General features: G+C 39.5%; 1 protein-coding gene across 5 annotated transcripts in view; it reads left to right on the forward strand.

Moving 5' to 3' along the window:
- The window catches only part of nhsl2 (NHS-like 2), a 159,116-nt gene that overhangs the window by 126,119 nt on the left and 18,938 nt on the right, over positions 1–14,059 (forward strand). For all 5 annotated transcript variants that reach the window (XM_021322764.2, XM_036146291.1, XM_036146293.1 and 2 more), the window contains one exon: positions 8,179–8,321. In XM_021322764.2, coding sequence (XP_021178439.2) covers positions 8,179–8,321 — 143 coding nt within the window. The remainder of the gene's footprint in view (positions 1–8,178; positions 8,322–14,059) is intronic.

Consider the following 14,059-nt stretch of genomic DNA (forward strand, 5'->3'; position numbering starts at 1 on the left):
TTTAGTACACAGCTGAAAAACAAACAGACCACTAATTAGTTCAGCTATGCGTAAACACCTGAGAATACTTTGGATCACACAAACACACAATGCACAGGTTAGTAATGCATGAGCGCCTGGCTTGGTTGTCTGGACTAAGGAAAAGGGGGTGGGGTAAGTCGCCCTTAACCCCCTTATATATGTGTGTGTGTGTGTGTGTGTGTGTGTGTGTGTGTGTGTGCACGCGCACGCAAGTGGGAGTGACCGGCATACCTTTACACCCCAAACACCAATAGAATCCCTCCTCCTCCCCCTCCCTCCCTCCCTCATTTTCCCACCCCAGTAGCCCGCAGTCATTTAGAGGAGCTGCACTCAGCCGAGCCTGGCTGCAATCTGCAGCATGGATCTACGTCTGTTTACCTTCCCTCTCCCTCTTCTGCTTCAACGCCGCCGCCTTCCAGACCTCCTCCCTCCTCGCGGTCAGTGCGCATATCTTGGTGGCTCTTTTCAAACTTTAACCTTTAATGGTGGCCCCACGCATCAACGCTGGAATCGACATTCTGCCGTGGCTAAGGAAAGATGCTTAAAGTGGAACCTGGAATTTGGCCAGAGGAGTCTTCTTATGTAAGTAAAAGTTGCAATACCTTCATATAGAGGAAAGCATGCTGGGGGAGCAACACAAAAGCGTCTTTATTGATAAAACTCTCTCTTATATTCTTGGTTAAATACACTTGGATGAACTATTGCGGGGACATTACAAAATATACAACATAGACCAAGTCATTGTGGTTCGTTTCACCGTTGACCTAACCCCTTTTAAAAAATATAATACATGTCCATGTAATTAAACATTAAAGCAACTTACTATGATTTACTCATAGTCTGAGTAGTCAAGGGAGCTTGACACTTTTTGATTGGAGCAATACGTCTAAATGACTATATACTGCTTTAATCTACGCATAGTCAATAGGTAGTATCCATGAATGTAGCTAAGCAGCTTTGGACTGGATTTATTACCATTAGCCAGCTGTCAAGACACCTAATAAGAAACCTATGGCTGGTTACTTTGTATATATGAACATTGGGGTAGGAAGTGATCAAAATGGCAAGAAACAAGTGTTGAAGAATAGAAGGACTGCTGTGTTGGAGAAGAACGTTAAAGTCTTGCTGTTGTTTTCTCCTCTGACTCCTCTGACCTCTAATCATAGTTTCCATCCGACCATTCAAGCATTTTCCGTACCTTCCCAGATCCGATCAGGGTCATGGCAGAGGCTGGAGCCCATCCCAGCTGTCATTGGTTGACTGACAGGATACACCATCTACAAGAGTCTAGTCCATAATTGCACCTCTCCAAACGAACCAGAGTCCAAATAGAGTGGACTAAACAGGGCTGGTGTGAATGCACCCTTATCGTCTTAAGATCGGAGAATTTCGGTACTACCTGGGCATTTATACACCTGAAAAAAGGCTGAAAAAGTTACTTTCTCTTCAAACCTACAGGCGCTGTTTGATCAGATGTAAATCTCAATTACAGATCTGTCAACAAGAGAAAGAAAAGTACATGTTTAACGAGGAACAGATGATTTTTAGGTATCCACAAGCCTACAGTATGTTTAGACTACAATTGTTGGATCTTCAGAGGTTAAGACCAACAAATATCCGCACACTCTCTCACAACCAAGAGCTATTTAGAATTACCATATTACTGACACCTGCATGTTTGTGGACCACAGGAGTCAAAGTATCTGCAGAAACCCTTGCATGCAAGGGGGATAGCGTTGAAATCTTCACACAGAAAGTGACCGGCCACGTATGTGTGTCAACTGGCTTGTGGTTACATGTTCATTGTCTCTGAAGTTTTCTATACCAGGTCTTTGGAATTTGCATACTGCGAAATGTACTCTTAATAAGAATTGTTTTAGTTTTCCAAATCCCCGGTGTCACAGTTTTCTATCTGCTGAGTTTTGAGCTGACCTGTTAAAGCTTTTGCTAAACTGTCAGATTTTGTTTTTTGTCATCATACCTGAGTGTGGAAATGAGAAGGAAACTCGAGGGAGCTGTTTCTCCATATGTCATATATTGTGCCTTGATCCTGCATGGTAAATGTTCACCAAAGCACTCTGCTGCTCACGATTTTTACTCCCCCCCAGCGACACCCGTTCTGCCTTTCACATTACTTTGACCTACGGTTTGAGGAGCCAGAGTATTCCGATGGAGGTCTTGCAATAAAAATCCTCGTATTTCAACCTACCTCATAATGTGGTTTGGGCTTGAATTTGTGTAATTATGGTGTCATGACTTGGAAATCTGTCTGGAACAATGTAGGTGGGCCTAAAGCTGATTATGGAAATGCCGGACAAGGCCTCGAAAAAAAGAGGTGCTCTCATCTACTTTTGACTGTGAGATTATTTAGAAACAAGTTCCTATTTTTACTTTCCTATCTCCTACCTTACAGTCTGCACACGCTCTGATAATAGCTTTGTTCCTTTTCCTTTACTTTGTACCATATAGACTCACTGGTGGGCCGTACGAATCGTCTTCCTTCTTTTCCTCCACTCTCTCTGATTTTTTTATGGTTATGTCCTCTTCCATGGCTGTGACTTTTCTTCTCCACCTACCTCCATCTATTTCTGTCGTATTACTTTGTCCTTGGCGTTTCTCCCAATCATTTTCTGCCTTTTTCCAACAGCAGCTCTCCGTCTTGTCACTCTTGCTTTGCTGCTAGATCAGATATCATTTTAGATAGTTTTTTTTTTTTATCCAGTTAAACTTCCTAATTGTTTTTGCTATATTTACATTGCAGCGGCGCCTGTTTTCATTTTAATCGTCTTTACCTCGTAAAACATTACATTCTTCCGTCTGGCATAATTTTCTTTCTCTACTTTCCCAACCCCCACCTATGCCTCCTCTCAACTGTATTCTCTTTGTATCTTTTTCTTCTTCTGCCATTTGCCTCACCCACAGTCACACTCCTCTCACTCTCCATCTCCTGCATCGGTTTGTTTACCCCCCGCATCTTTAGACTCTTGCTGACACCTCACTTCTTTGGGCCACTGCAGTCTGGAAGAGACAACTTTTGGCTTCTTTTCACTCTTTACTAACTGGCTGATCCTGTTATTTTTGCATGCAGCAGTCAGGCAATTTTTAATCACCGCAAAATAGACAATTTTCTATAACTAGCACCTGGTGTGTAATATGCCTCTGTGAATGTAGGCGGAGGGGGGGTGTACCTCATTATGACAAGTACTCGCAAAATGAGATGGTCAGTGACCTTGCTGAGGAGTAAGAAAACATGAAATGTTAAAATTTGAATAGGATGTGCCCCTCTGTAGTTTTCGAAATGATCAATTACAGAATAAAAATATAAAAATATCTTAACATGCATTCCTAAAAGATTATTTAAACTTCTAAAATGTAAAAAAAAAAAAGTATTATCCTTTGAGAAAATAGGGTTCAGAAAAAATAAATCCCTTCAAACTTGAAAGCAGTTCAAAATTTCTGAAAAAGAACAATATGTATCAGTTATCTTGAAGCTGTCTAGATTAGCATTTCTGAACTAGCATAAATACTGAAGCTTCTGCATTGGGATAACAGTTTAGTGTGTTGTTAAAAAGTATAACTGTTTAGACAGTGACAAATAGAGCCCTATTACAAAAGGTTTTACTTTTTTGTTAAATGAATGTAAAAAGCAACTTTCCATCAAGCAAACATGTGCTCTTGCTAATGGTCTTTGTGCTAGCATGCTCTAAAATGCAAATACGCTTATGTGGAATTTAGCTAGCTACTAGGAAATCATGCTCAAGTGCTAATTAAAAGTTAATAAGTAATGGAGACAGCTATATGGTCACATTGACTAAATTGGAATTTGCAACCCCTTGAGGCCTGTTTGTCAAATTAAAATGATCTTTTAAAAATATTGTTAGAGCAGGTGTTAAACATGACATATTTCCGTACTAGCCCAACAATCTTTGGGAATTCGTCTGATGTATCTTTCTAATTTTACATGTTGTGTTTTCATTAGCTGTTAGCAGGAAATTATCATCATTAACAGAAATAAAACCTGAAAGGAAAATGTGTGGGTACAAATTAATCTACAGCAGCTTGCAAGAGTATTCACTACCACTTTTTTTCTATGTTTTGTTGCCTCACAACCTGTAATTAAAATTGATTGTTAGGGCTATTTCATTTACAGAACACAACACTTTGACTACTAGGTTGATGGATATTTATTATGTTGAAGTAAACAACAAATACGAGAAAATAACAGAAAACTTCAGTGTGCCTGAACTCAGATGCCCTAAAATGATAGTTAATCAATGTTAATTCATGAGTTGACAAGGAGGGTAGGGTTATTTTTTCCACATGGCCCAGGTTGATATGACTACCTGTTATCCCTTAACAAATAAAATCATTTGAAAACTACTTCCTGTGTTTAGTTTTAACAACTGTGTTTACGTTGTGAAAAAGTATTCAAAAACATGAGTTGCAATGCATCCCTGAAACACCCTTTTTGAGTAATTAGTAGCCCTTGTGAGCCCTATTGTGATTAATGAGCAGTGGGCACAATGATAGCAACCGGATTAACTTGGTGAGGAATGTTAGCCTCAGGTAGGTCACGCAGTCAGATTCTGTCGTATTTACAAAACAGGCTCTAAAAAAACGGATAAAATTCAACCGATTTTCTTTTGTCTTAACCCGCATAGGCCTTGTTCTGCTGTCATTTGTTCCCAATTTTAAAACGTTCCACGTACAATTTACTGATTTTAAGATACAACTTTTTTGTATAAGAATGTTGTTGAGTTGTTGTTTTTTTTCAACTGTAGGAGTTCAGGATTTTTTTTTTTTGCCCTTTGGTATGACTGAAACTTTTTTTGAAGTTCTTGATCTGGTAATTAAAGAAAGAAATCGGGAAATAAAACATGTTAACTTATAGTCGATCTTTTTTTCAACGCTGTGCTCGCAAAAGCTTCCGGTGTTTCCTTTGATGTTTGGCTCATACTTGCACTCATACAGAGGGAGAGCCCACAAAGTGTTGTCTTCTGCTGGCACGTTTCACTTGAGCGAGGAAACATGCCAGCAGCAATGATTCCAAACGCCATTTAAGTCTTCACCAAATCTGTGGGTGGTTGGACTGTCTCTCTTACTCAGAAGTGCAGCATTATTAATTTATACACTGTTGCTGTGCTGTTATATATTAATTACTATGTATGATTACAATTTTAATTCCAAATCTCTCCCACGTCGCCGCGCTTAGATAATGTCACACACCCACCCTATTTTACATATATTTCTTCTTTCTAGAAAGCTTTGCCAGAAGCGAAAGCTTTGCGGAAACTAGATTAATAAGCAGATACAATAAGGAGCTTCATTTAAGGGATATTTACTATAACACATTCAAGTGATACAAGTTCCCGAAAACACCTGAATTCAGCATCTTTAATAAAAAAGACTTCAGAAATCTCTCAGTGTTGACATAAAAAAACAATGTTTTGGTTTCCTGTTAGACCTCTGCAGAAAGTTACGATGCAAATCAAAGGTGTTCATTGCCCCTTCATGTTTTTCAAATTTGGTTACATGCAACCATGAACTTTGTCTATTTTGTTGAAATCTCGGGTGATAGTAGGGCAGTACATAAAGCAGTGCATCATGTGAACTGAAAGGAAAACGATACACGATTCTCAAATCTACACTTAAGTCTGATATCCTCAGTGCAATCTAGGCATCTATCTTTGAAGAAATTTAAAGCAGGGTTTGGTTATGAAAAAATTTCTCATGGAGTACCATTCACTCCATGATGGCCGTCTATCTAAACTGGCTGGAAAAGGAAATAATCTATCAGAGAAGCAGCCAGGAGACCCAGGGCAACTCTGGAGGAGCTGCAGAGATTCACAGCTCAACAGAGGAATCTTGTTGTGTTGATTATGCACTTCAGAGATCTTTTGCTTACAGAAAAGTGGCAAGTAGAAAGTTGTATTTGGAGGAAAGCCAAAGGAAGTCTAGTTTAAAGCATGCCACAAGTAATGAAGGGCAGTGGTCCCCACCCTGTTTTAGTTCAGTTTAATGTCAGACAACATTTTCATAGACCGTCCTTTAAGGTGTAGCGGATAAATATAACCAAATAAAAGGATATGACTGGTGTAATTGTCTAAATATAAAATTATTTTAAATATTTACAAATATAAATTGACTGAATAAGTCAACTCACTATAACGCTGAACCAGAACCGTCAGGTTGTTTCTTTGTAAGGAGATGGTCCCATCTATGCGTCAATTTAGACAATGGCACCCGAAGTGTGTTGCTTATGTCTACTCCATAATTTAACTTTTTTTCATTGCAACAGTCCATAAACACTTTTAAGGATTCCTACGTTGCTCAGCCAGTCCTAGAAGTTCACAGCAAATGTAGATAGTGATAGTGTAGATAGTAGATAGCTGGATCAATTCTTCACCAATAGCGAATGGTTTCTTTGCTTTAGAGATATGGTTAGCCACCAAGTCTGATGCTTTTCAGTTCTTTTTATTGATGTGACTACGCATCAAGACTGGCGTTCTTCAGCACAGGAAGGGATGTTTGTTGGAGTTAAGGGGAGCTCAGTACAGGGCAACACTGGAAGACAGCTTCAAAAGACTGGAGTGGCGGTTCATACAACAGCGTGAGGCCAACCATAAAGATTCAGCAAGAGGAATGGTTTAGATCAAAGTATTCATACTCATTAAAGTCCAGATGCCAGGTCCAATTGAGAATCTGTGGCAGGGCATTAGAATCGATGTTCACAGATGCTTTATCTCTAATCTGACTGAGCAAGAGCTAAGATAAGATAAGATAAAATAAGATAGTCTTTATTGATCTCACAATGGAGAAATTCACTCGTCACATCGGCTCATACAAGAAGGTGCAGAGTAGGGAAGGTGCATTCAGTTATATACAGTGAATCTTCATATGTACAATGGATCAAAAAGAATACCAAAAAATACAAAAAAGGAAATAGGATTGTAAATGTCTCATTTACATTCTTAGTGGTCTATATATATATAAAAACATATCTATATACTTAAATATATACATATATCTATGCGCCTACATACATACGTACCTACGCGTATATACGTGCATATGCATTGTATACATTTGTACATACATACATACATACATACATGTGGGCTGACTTATGTTCAGGTGTTGATAGCAGCAGAAGTCACTACATCAGGCTTATTGCACGGGTTGTAGGACAGTGTATTAATTTGATTATTGCACCTTGGTTATTGCACATTAATTATTACAGTTATGGTCACAGTTGCAGTTACAGCTACGTATATTATAAAGAAAAGTGGGCGAGGGATATGCATATGTCCGCCAGTCAGTTTTAATATAAACATGTTTCCCCCTGAATTCTCCATACAGATGCATTGAAAAGTTGCCTTTTCTGTATTTTGTTATTGATAAAAAACTTGTCATTTCCAGCGAAAAGTACAAACAATTACTATTATGTTGTTGCAATCTCTCTAGTTTTTTTGTTACATTCATTAAATTAAGATAAAATGTCACCCCAATAGTAAATAAAGCCCGGTTTATTTACCCTTGTGTGACAATGTTCAACCCAAAGCTCATGCCTGATGCTGCTGTTTCGCGTAAGCCATCGATAGGACTGCAAGGGGAATGTCCATCTGTGTGTGTGCACATGTGTGTCAGACAGCTTAGTGGCGACGGAGGTTTGGGTCAGGAGTGTTTTGGGGTAAAGGATTGGCTGAAGGGGGAGTGGGAGTGTGGTTAGGAAGGTGGGGGGGATGGGGTTTTTTAGGAATCTGTTTACAATAGCTTGAGGGGGAGAGTTTAAGCTGCTGGCAAGAGGGAAAAAAACTCAGAAATCAAAAAGGAGAGGGTAACTAGACGGAGAATGTTTGGTTTAACGGAGAACAAGAGTCAGGAGGACCCCATGAGAGGATTAAATGGAAACCGAGGCAGACTGTTAGGCTTGCAGAAGGTGCGCCGGGGAGTCACAGGAGGGAGGTTTCCATGTGATGTAAAGCAACAGCTCTGATAGATCTCGCTTCTCAGCCATGCGCCTCAAATATTTGGTACGGGAGTTTGTGTTGCGTGATTCCTTTTGTGCGTGCTTGTGTGCTCCCGTCCTCGGCTTTATTTGCTCCTCGCTGGGAATCAGTTTTTGCTTTAACTCCGTGTGTCTGTGTGTCTGTGCAGAATTTGAGGAGCAGTTGTACGACACCAAGCTGACCGGCCAGACGTTTCGCCATCCGTCCTCGCAGAGCTCAGACGACGCGTCCACGTCGCTCAGCCGCTCACCCGTCTCCCTCAGCAGCAGTAGACCGGACTTCATCTTCCTGGTAAGTCCTCATGAATCTCCGTCTGACTGGGTTTAGATGGTAAACAACCACATGTGATCACCCAAAGCCCTTCGACCTTTAGATTGCCTTAATTCTTAGTCGCATGAATTCAACAAGATCAACAAGATTTTTGTCCAGGTTGAGAAGATAACCCTGGTCATTTTTTGGCGATTTTTTGGCTGAAAATCCACGATGTGATACTCCTGTTCCAACCCATCTGAAAGGAGATCTGTTGGATTGAGATCTGGGGACTCTGGAGGCCACTGGTGTACAGCGAAGTCATTGCTCACTGCAAAAACGGATCTAAAAATAAGTAAAATGTTCTTAAAATTTGTGTTTTTGTCCTAGATTTGAGCATGTATATACAATTATCTGCAAATGAAATGAGTATTTTGACCCCTAAAATAAGATAATTAGACATCCTGCACTTGAAATAAGATGATGAAGATGAGTTGTTCCTCATGAGTTGTGCCCGCGTCCTCACTAATACTAAGAAAGTAGAGCACATCACACCAGTTCTAAAGTCCTTACACTGGCTCCCTGTATCTCAGAGAATAGACTTTAAAATACTTCTGTTAGTCTATAAATCCCTAAATGGCTTAGCACCTAAATACATCACAGACTTGTTATCAGTGTATCAACCCTCCAGACCACTAAGGTCTTCTGGCTCCTGCCTGCTCTGCATACCTAGAACCAGAACCAAACAAGGAGAAGCAGCATTTAGTTCCTATGCTCCAATTATCTGGAACAAACTTCCAGAAAACTGTAAAGATGTGGAAAACCTTAGTTCCTTTAAATCAAGATTAAAAACACATTTGTTTCAAATTGCCTTCAACTGTCCTAGTTAACTGAATCACCACTTTTTTGTTCTATTTTCTATCAATATTTTATTCCTACTTGCCTTTATTCTGTTTTTTTTGCAATATTTTAATCATGTAAAGCACTTTGCATTGTCTTTGTACTGAATTGTGCTATATAAATAAATTTGCCTTGCCTTGCCTTGCCTTGCCTTGCCTTGCCTTCCTATTTTAAGTGCAAAAATCTTATTCCACTGGCAGATCATCTTATTTACCTGCTCAAATTAAGGACAGATACACTCATTTTAAGAAAATATTACTTATTTTTAGTTCTGTTTTTGCAGTGCTGCGTCCAGGAAACTAGTTTGAGATGATTTGAACTGCATTATCCTGCTGGAGGTAGCCATCAGAACATGGGTACACTGGATTCTTAAAGGGATGGACGTGGTCAGATGTCAAAGGAAGGCTGTGGTGTTTGAACAGCGCTCATTTGGCATTGAGACGTTCGTTATTTCTCCAAAACTGTTACACCACCGTCGGCGGCCCGTTTGCACTGTAGCTGCCGGTGCTTAGCTGACAGGATGTGTTACTTGGTTTAGTCTTCAGCTGCTGTAGCCCATCTCTTTCAAGGTTCCCTGTGTTGTGTTTTCAGAAATGCTACTCCGCGCACCTTGGCTGTAACAAGTGGCAATGTGAACTACAGTTGTTTTCTGCCTGTTGCGCTTTTTTTTACCTCTTACTTCAACAAGGCATTGTGCTTCCACACAACTGCAGTTTTTCTGATATTTTCTCCTTTTTTTTGTACAGTTCTCTGTAACCCCGAAAGATGGTTGTGTGCGAAACTCCCAGTACTTGAGGCGTTTTTTTTTAAACACTCAGACAAGCCCCTCTGGCACCAACAACCATGGTTATGTCACTTAGTTCTTTCCCCTTCCTTCCCGATGCTGACGCTCGGTTTGAACTTTAGCAGGCTGTCAGGTTGTGCCTACACTATGAACGCTAGAACAACACTGTCTGAGCATGTAGCCCATGTGGAGGGCAACTGCTTTAATTTTCACAACACTTCACTGTCATCAGAAATCCTGCAGCGTGAGTCATTGCCGGGGACACTCTTGGAGGCTAGTAGGGGAGCACGATATCAGGAAAATCTAGAATTGTGATACTGTCGATGAAAATTGCGACGTTGATAATGATGATGACAGTTACGCTCGTGCCATACGTGTTTTCCTGACTTTTTTCTGTCCTTCAGGTTTCACAGTGCCTCCAATATGTCAGGTGTGCGCATCAAATAATCAATCCAACTGGCTAAATACATTACCTGCGTGCAGAGCGTGAACGTGTGAAATATAATGTCCTACAAAATATTGTGGGTATGGCACATGCTGACTGAGATGCAATATGTTGGTGCAGGTTTAGTGAATAGTGATGACTTATGTTGAAACAAAGTCCTCAGCAGCAAAAACAGGCCGAACTGCTGAACTACTGAAATGCAAGACCTCGTGGGTGTTGTACTCTGCCACCTTTCAAACATATTGTTGCGTCTAGTTGTCCTGCAGTCATAACCACAGACATCATATACGTAGACGTGTCATAGGACGCAGGTTCGCACGTCAACGTCACCGCCATATTGTATGTGGCAGAAAAAAGTTGAGTTCTGTTATTGTGAACGTGAATCAGAAAAGATGCCTCATTCCTGTGCTGCATGGAAATGTATTCTGGCTGATTTCACTACTTGTATCTGCCTTCTATATATATATATATATATATATATAGAAGGCAGATACAATATATATATATATATATATATATATATATATATATATATATATATATATATATATATATATATATATATATATAAGGCAGATACAATATATATATATATATATATATATATATATATATATATATATAAGGCAGATACAAGATATATATATATATATATATATATATATATATATATATATATATATATATATATATATATGGCAGATACAAGATATATATATATATATATATATGTGTGTGTGTGTGTGTGTTATGAATATAAGGATAAATTTGTTAAATCTAAACATTGTGGTCTTCATTATTTCATAAAACCGTGTCACATGTGAACCTTTAGGAACAGACTTTTTGGGTGAGTATTAAAGAGGTCAAATTAATAATAAGAGAAAAAAAAGTCCTAGGTCAATAAAGTAAAAAAAAATAAAACACAAAAGTGATAATGTAATGAGAAAAACATCATATTATGAGTATTAAGAGGGAACATTTCCAGAATAATCACAGTTTGCAGAGTTATTTCACTCCTGGAGTAATAGGGCCAGGTTAGATTATTTTAAATATTTTTATTCTTTAGGAGAATAAATTCAGGAGAATGAAGCTAAAGGGATACGAAAATAAACTTGCAATATTACAAAAACAAAAATACTACGAATACAAAGTATATTCTGAGATTAAAGTCCTTCTGATACTGTTTATGTGACTGAGTAACTGCAGATTTGCCACATTTAAGATGGCGGACGCTCTGACGCATCGCAGCATAGGCAGATCCCGCCCAATGACGCGTCTACTCTTATATTATGTCTATGGTCTTAACATCCAACTTCTTCCCGATTAATGTCGCAGCCATGTTAACTGTCATAGAGTAGTGGTTATTATTCTCATTCTTATATAAAACAAAATAAGCTATCATTACAGTATTGTCAGTTGAATTGCCATGTCCTTCAGTCATCACAAGGAGGATGCCAGGGCTACTTGCCCATGCTATATTATAATTGTCCAGCTTTGTTAAAAAATCAAGGCACTACCTGTTTAGTTACTGTTAAAATCTTATCCAGTGGTTGAAAGTATATAAAATACTCAAAACACCGAGATAATGCCCTCATGATCAGCCTTTGATATTTATTCCACAACCAGTTCTGATGTACGTTTGCGAGCATCGTCCCGTTGGAGAACCCAACTATGGCCAGTGTTTACTACGTATCCCGCTGTTGATCTGAGGTGAAGTTAAAGGGTTTAGAAGTATTCCTCCTTCTTCACTGAGCCGTCGGTGTACACAACACACCGATGCTCTCCAGTAAAAAAAACAATAAATGAACTGAAAGGCCAGTATGAGCAACAGGCACGATTGTTGTTTCGTTCTTGCTCAGTCTAGGCAAACACAAGAAGCCCTTTGCAGATGCGGAGTTGGCAAAAGAGCGTTTTGTTGTTATTGACACACTTTTAGACGGGAAAGTCAAGCATAACCCAAACGACAAAATTACCCAGATATTCCAGCCGCCCACCACCAGACAGGCAGAGTGACTTACGGAACAGGGCTATTGCTAAGGCTCCGTGTGTAGCGGAGGCAGCGGATGAATCAACAGATACTACTGTCCATGCCCATCTTCTTCTTGTCTGTGTCAGATTTTGTCACAGAGACGCGCAGAGTTTTGCTGAGGACATCCCAGGTGTCACAGCACTTAAAAGCCCACACGAGAGGGGGAAGACGTTTATTTAGCTTTTGAAGAATTGCTGACACGTAAGGGGAATTAGCTTGAATAATGCTGTCAATCTCCACTGATGGAGCTCCCTCCATGGTAGGGAGAGAAAAAGGAGCAGTTACTCGCCTAAGACAAGGCAATCCAGACATCGCCTCGTATCACTGTATTATTCATCAGACGCTTCTGTGCTCCACTCTTTTGAAGGGATTTGGAGATGTTATGATTGCAGTGATGAAACCCATAAACCCTCTCAGGGCTTCATCATCTTGTCAGCATCACCTGCTTTGGGAATTTCTTAGTGAAGTGGATGCAGGTGCAAATGACTTATTACTGCACTGCAATGTTTGATGGCTGAGCAAAGGAGGGGTTTAGTATGCGTTTTTTGGCAATTAGCGAGGAAATGAAAACTGTTTATGTTTCAGAGCACAGTCAACAAGGCCAGACAGCTTTCTCGCTTTATGGAAGATGAGCGAAGTATGAGCGTTTTTTTCTACCTACCTTGAATAGCCTAAAAGTAAAAGTGCAAAGCAACTCTGTGTGGGATTTGTTTGCAGCTGCCATGACATTCTGATGAAAGCTGGACATTCTGAAAGTGGATTTCTAAGATGATTGGACATATTTTCCATCAGTTAGGACAAATTAAAGGAAAGCGTGACGGTGCCCCTCGTGCTAAGTTCACGGAAAATCTCAGTGAACGCGTTGATCACTCTAGCCTTGGAGAAAAACTTGCTCTTTTCACCAAAAATCTCTTTCTTCAAAGATGTCAGCACATTTTCAGAGGAGGCCAAGCAGACCTAACAAATGGGTAGGCTGGATGTAGGCTCTCTTCAAAAGGAGCTAGTAGATCTGCGAGCGGACGCAGCTCTCCGAAAACACAGGGGGGCACTACTCCACATAGTACCCAAAAATGGCCGTGCGCAGTCTCAATTCTTGAAACATGTCATCTCAAAGCTCTTTACAAAGTCAAAATCAATCAGATTATACAGATTGGGTCAAATTATACAGATTGGTCAAAACAAAATGTCCTATATAAGGGAACCAGTTGATTGCTTCAAAAGGATATTTTCGTATCCCTTTGGCTTCATTCTCCTGACTTTATTCTTGTAAATAATAAAATTATTAAAATAATCTAACCTGTCCCTATTACTCAAGGACTATAATAGTTCTGTAAATTGTGACTATTCTGGAAATGTTCCCCCTTAATTCTCATAATATGATGTTTTTCTCATAATATTACCCCTTTTGTCTTTTTGCACACTAATCCTGTGGTCTTTTTTTACTCTTAAGTAAAAAATATTGGACATTTTTATTTTATTTTTTTATTTATGGGAGATTACATCTCATCATTATTCATGTGGCCAGGTACTCCACTCACACTAAGCAATAGCTTGTGACCGACTCAGGACAGTGGTGGGTGGGTCATTGATTTACATCTGACTTAGAATACTCCTAGGAGGAT

The sequence above is a fragment of the Fundulus heteroclitus genome, chromosome 14, assembly GCF_011125445.2.
Source record: "Fundulus heteroclitus isolate FHET01 chromosome 14, MU-UCD_Fhet_4.1, whole genome shotgun sequence".
In the NCBI taxonomy this organism is placed as follows: domain Eukaryota; kingdom Metazoa; phylum Chordata; class Actinopteri; order Cyprinodontiformes; family Fundulidae; genus Fundulus; species Fundulus heteroclitus.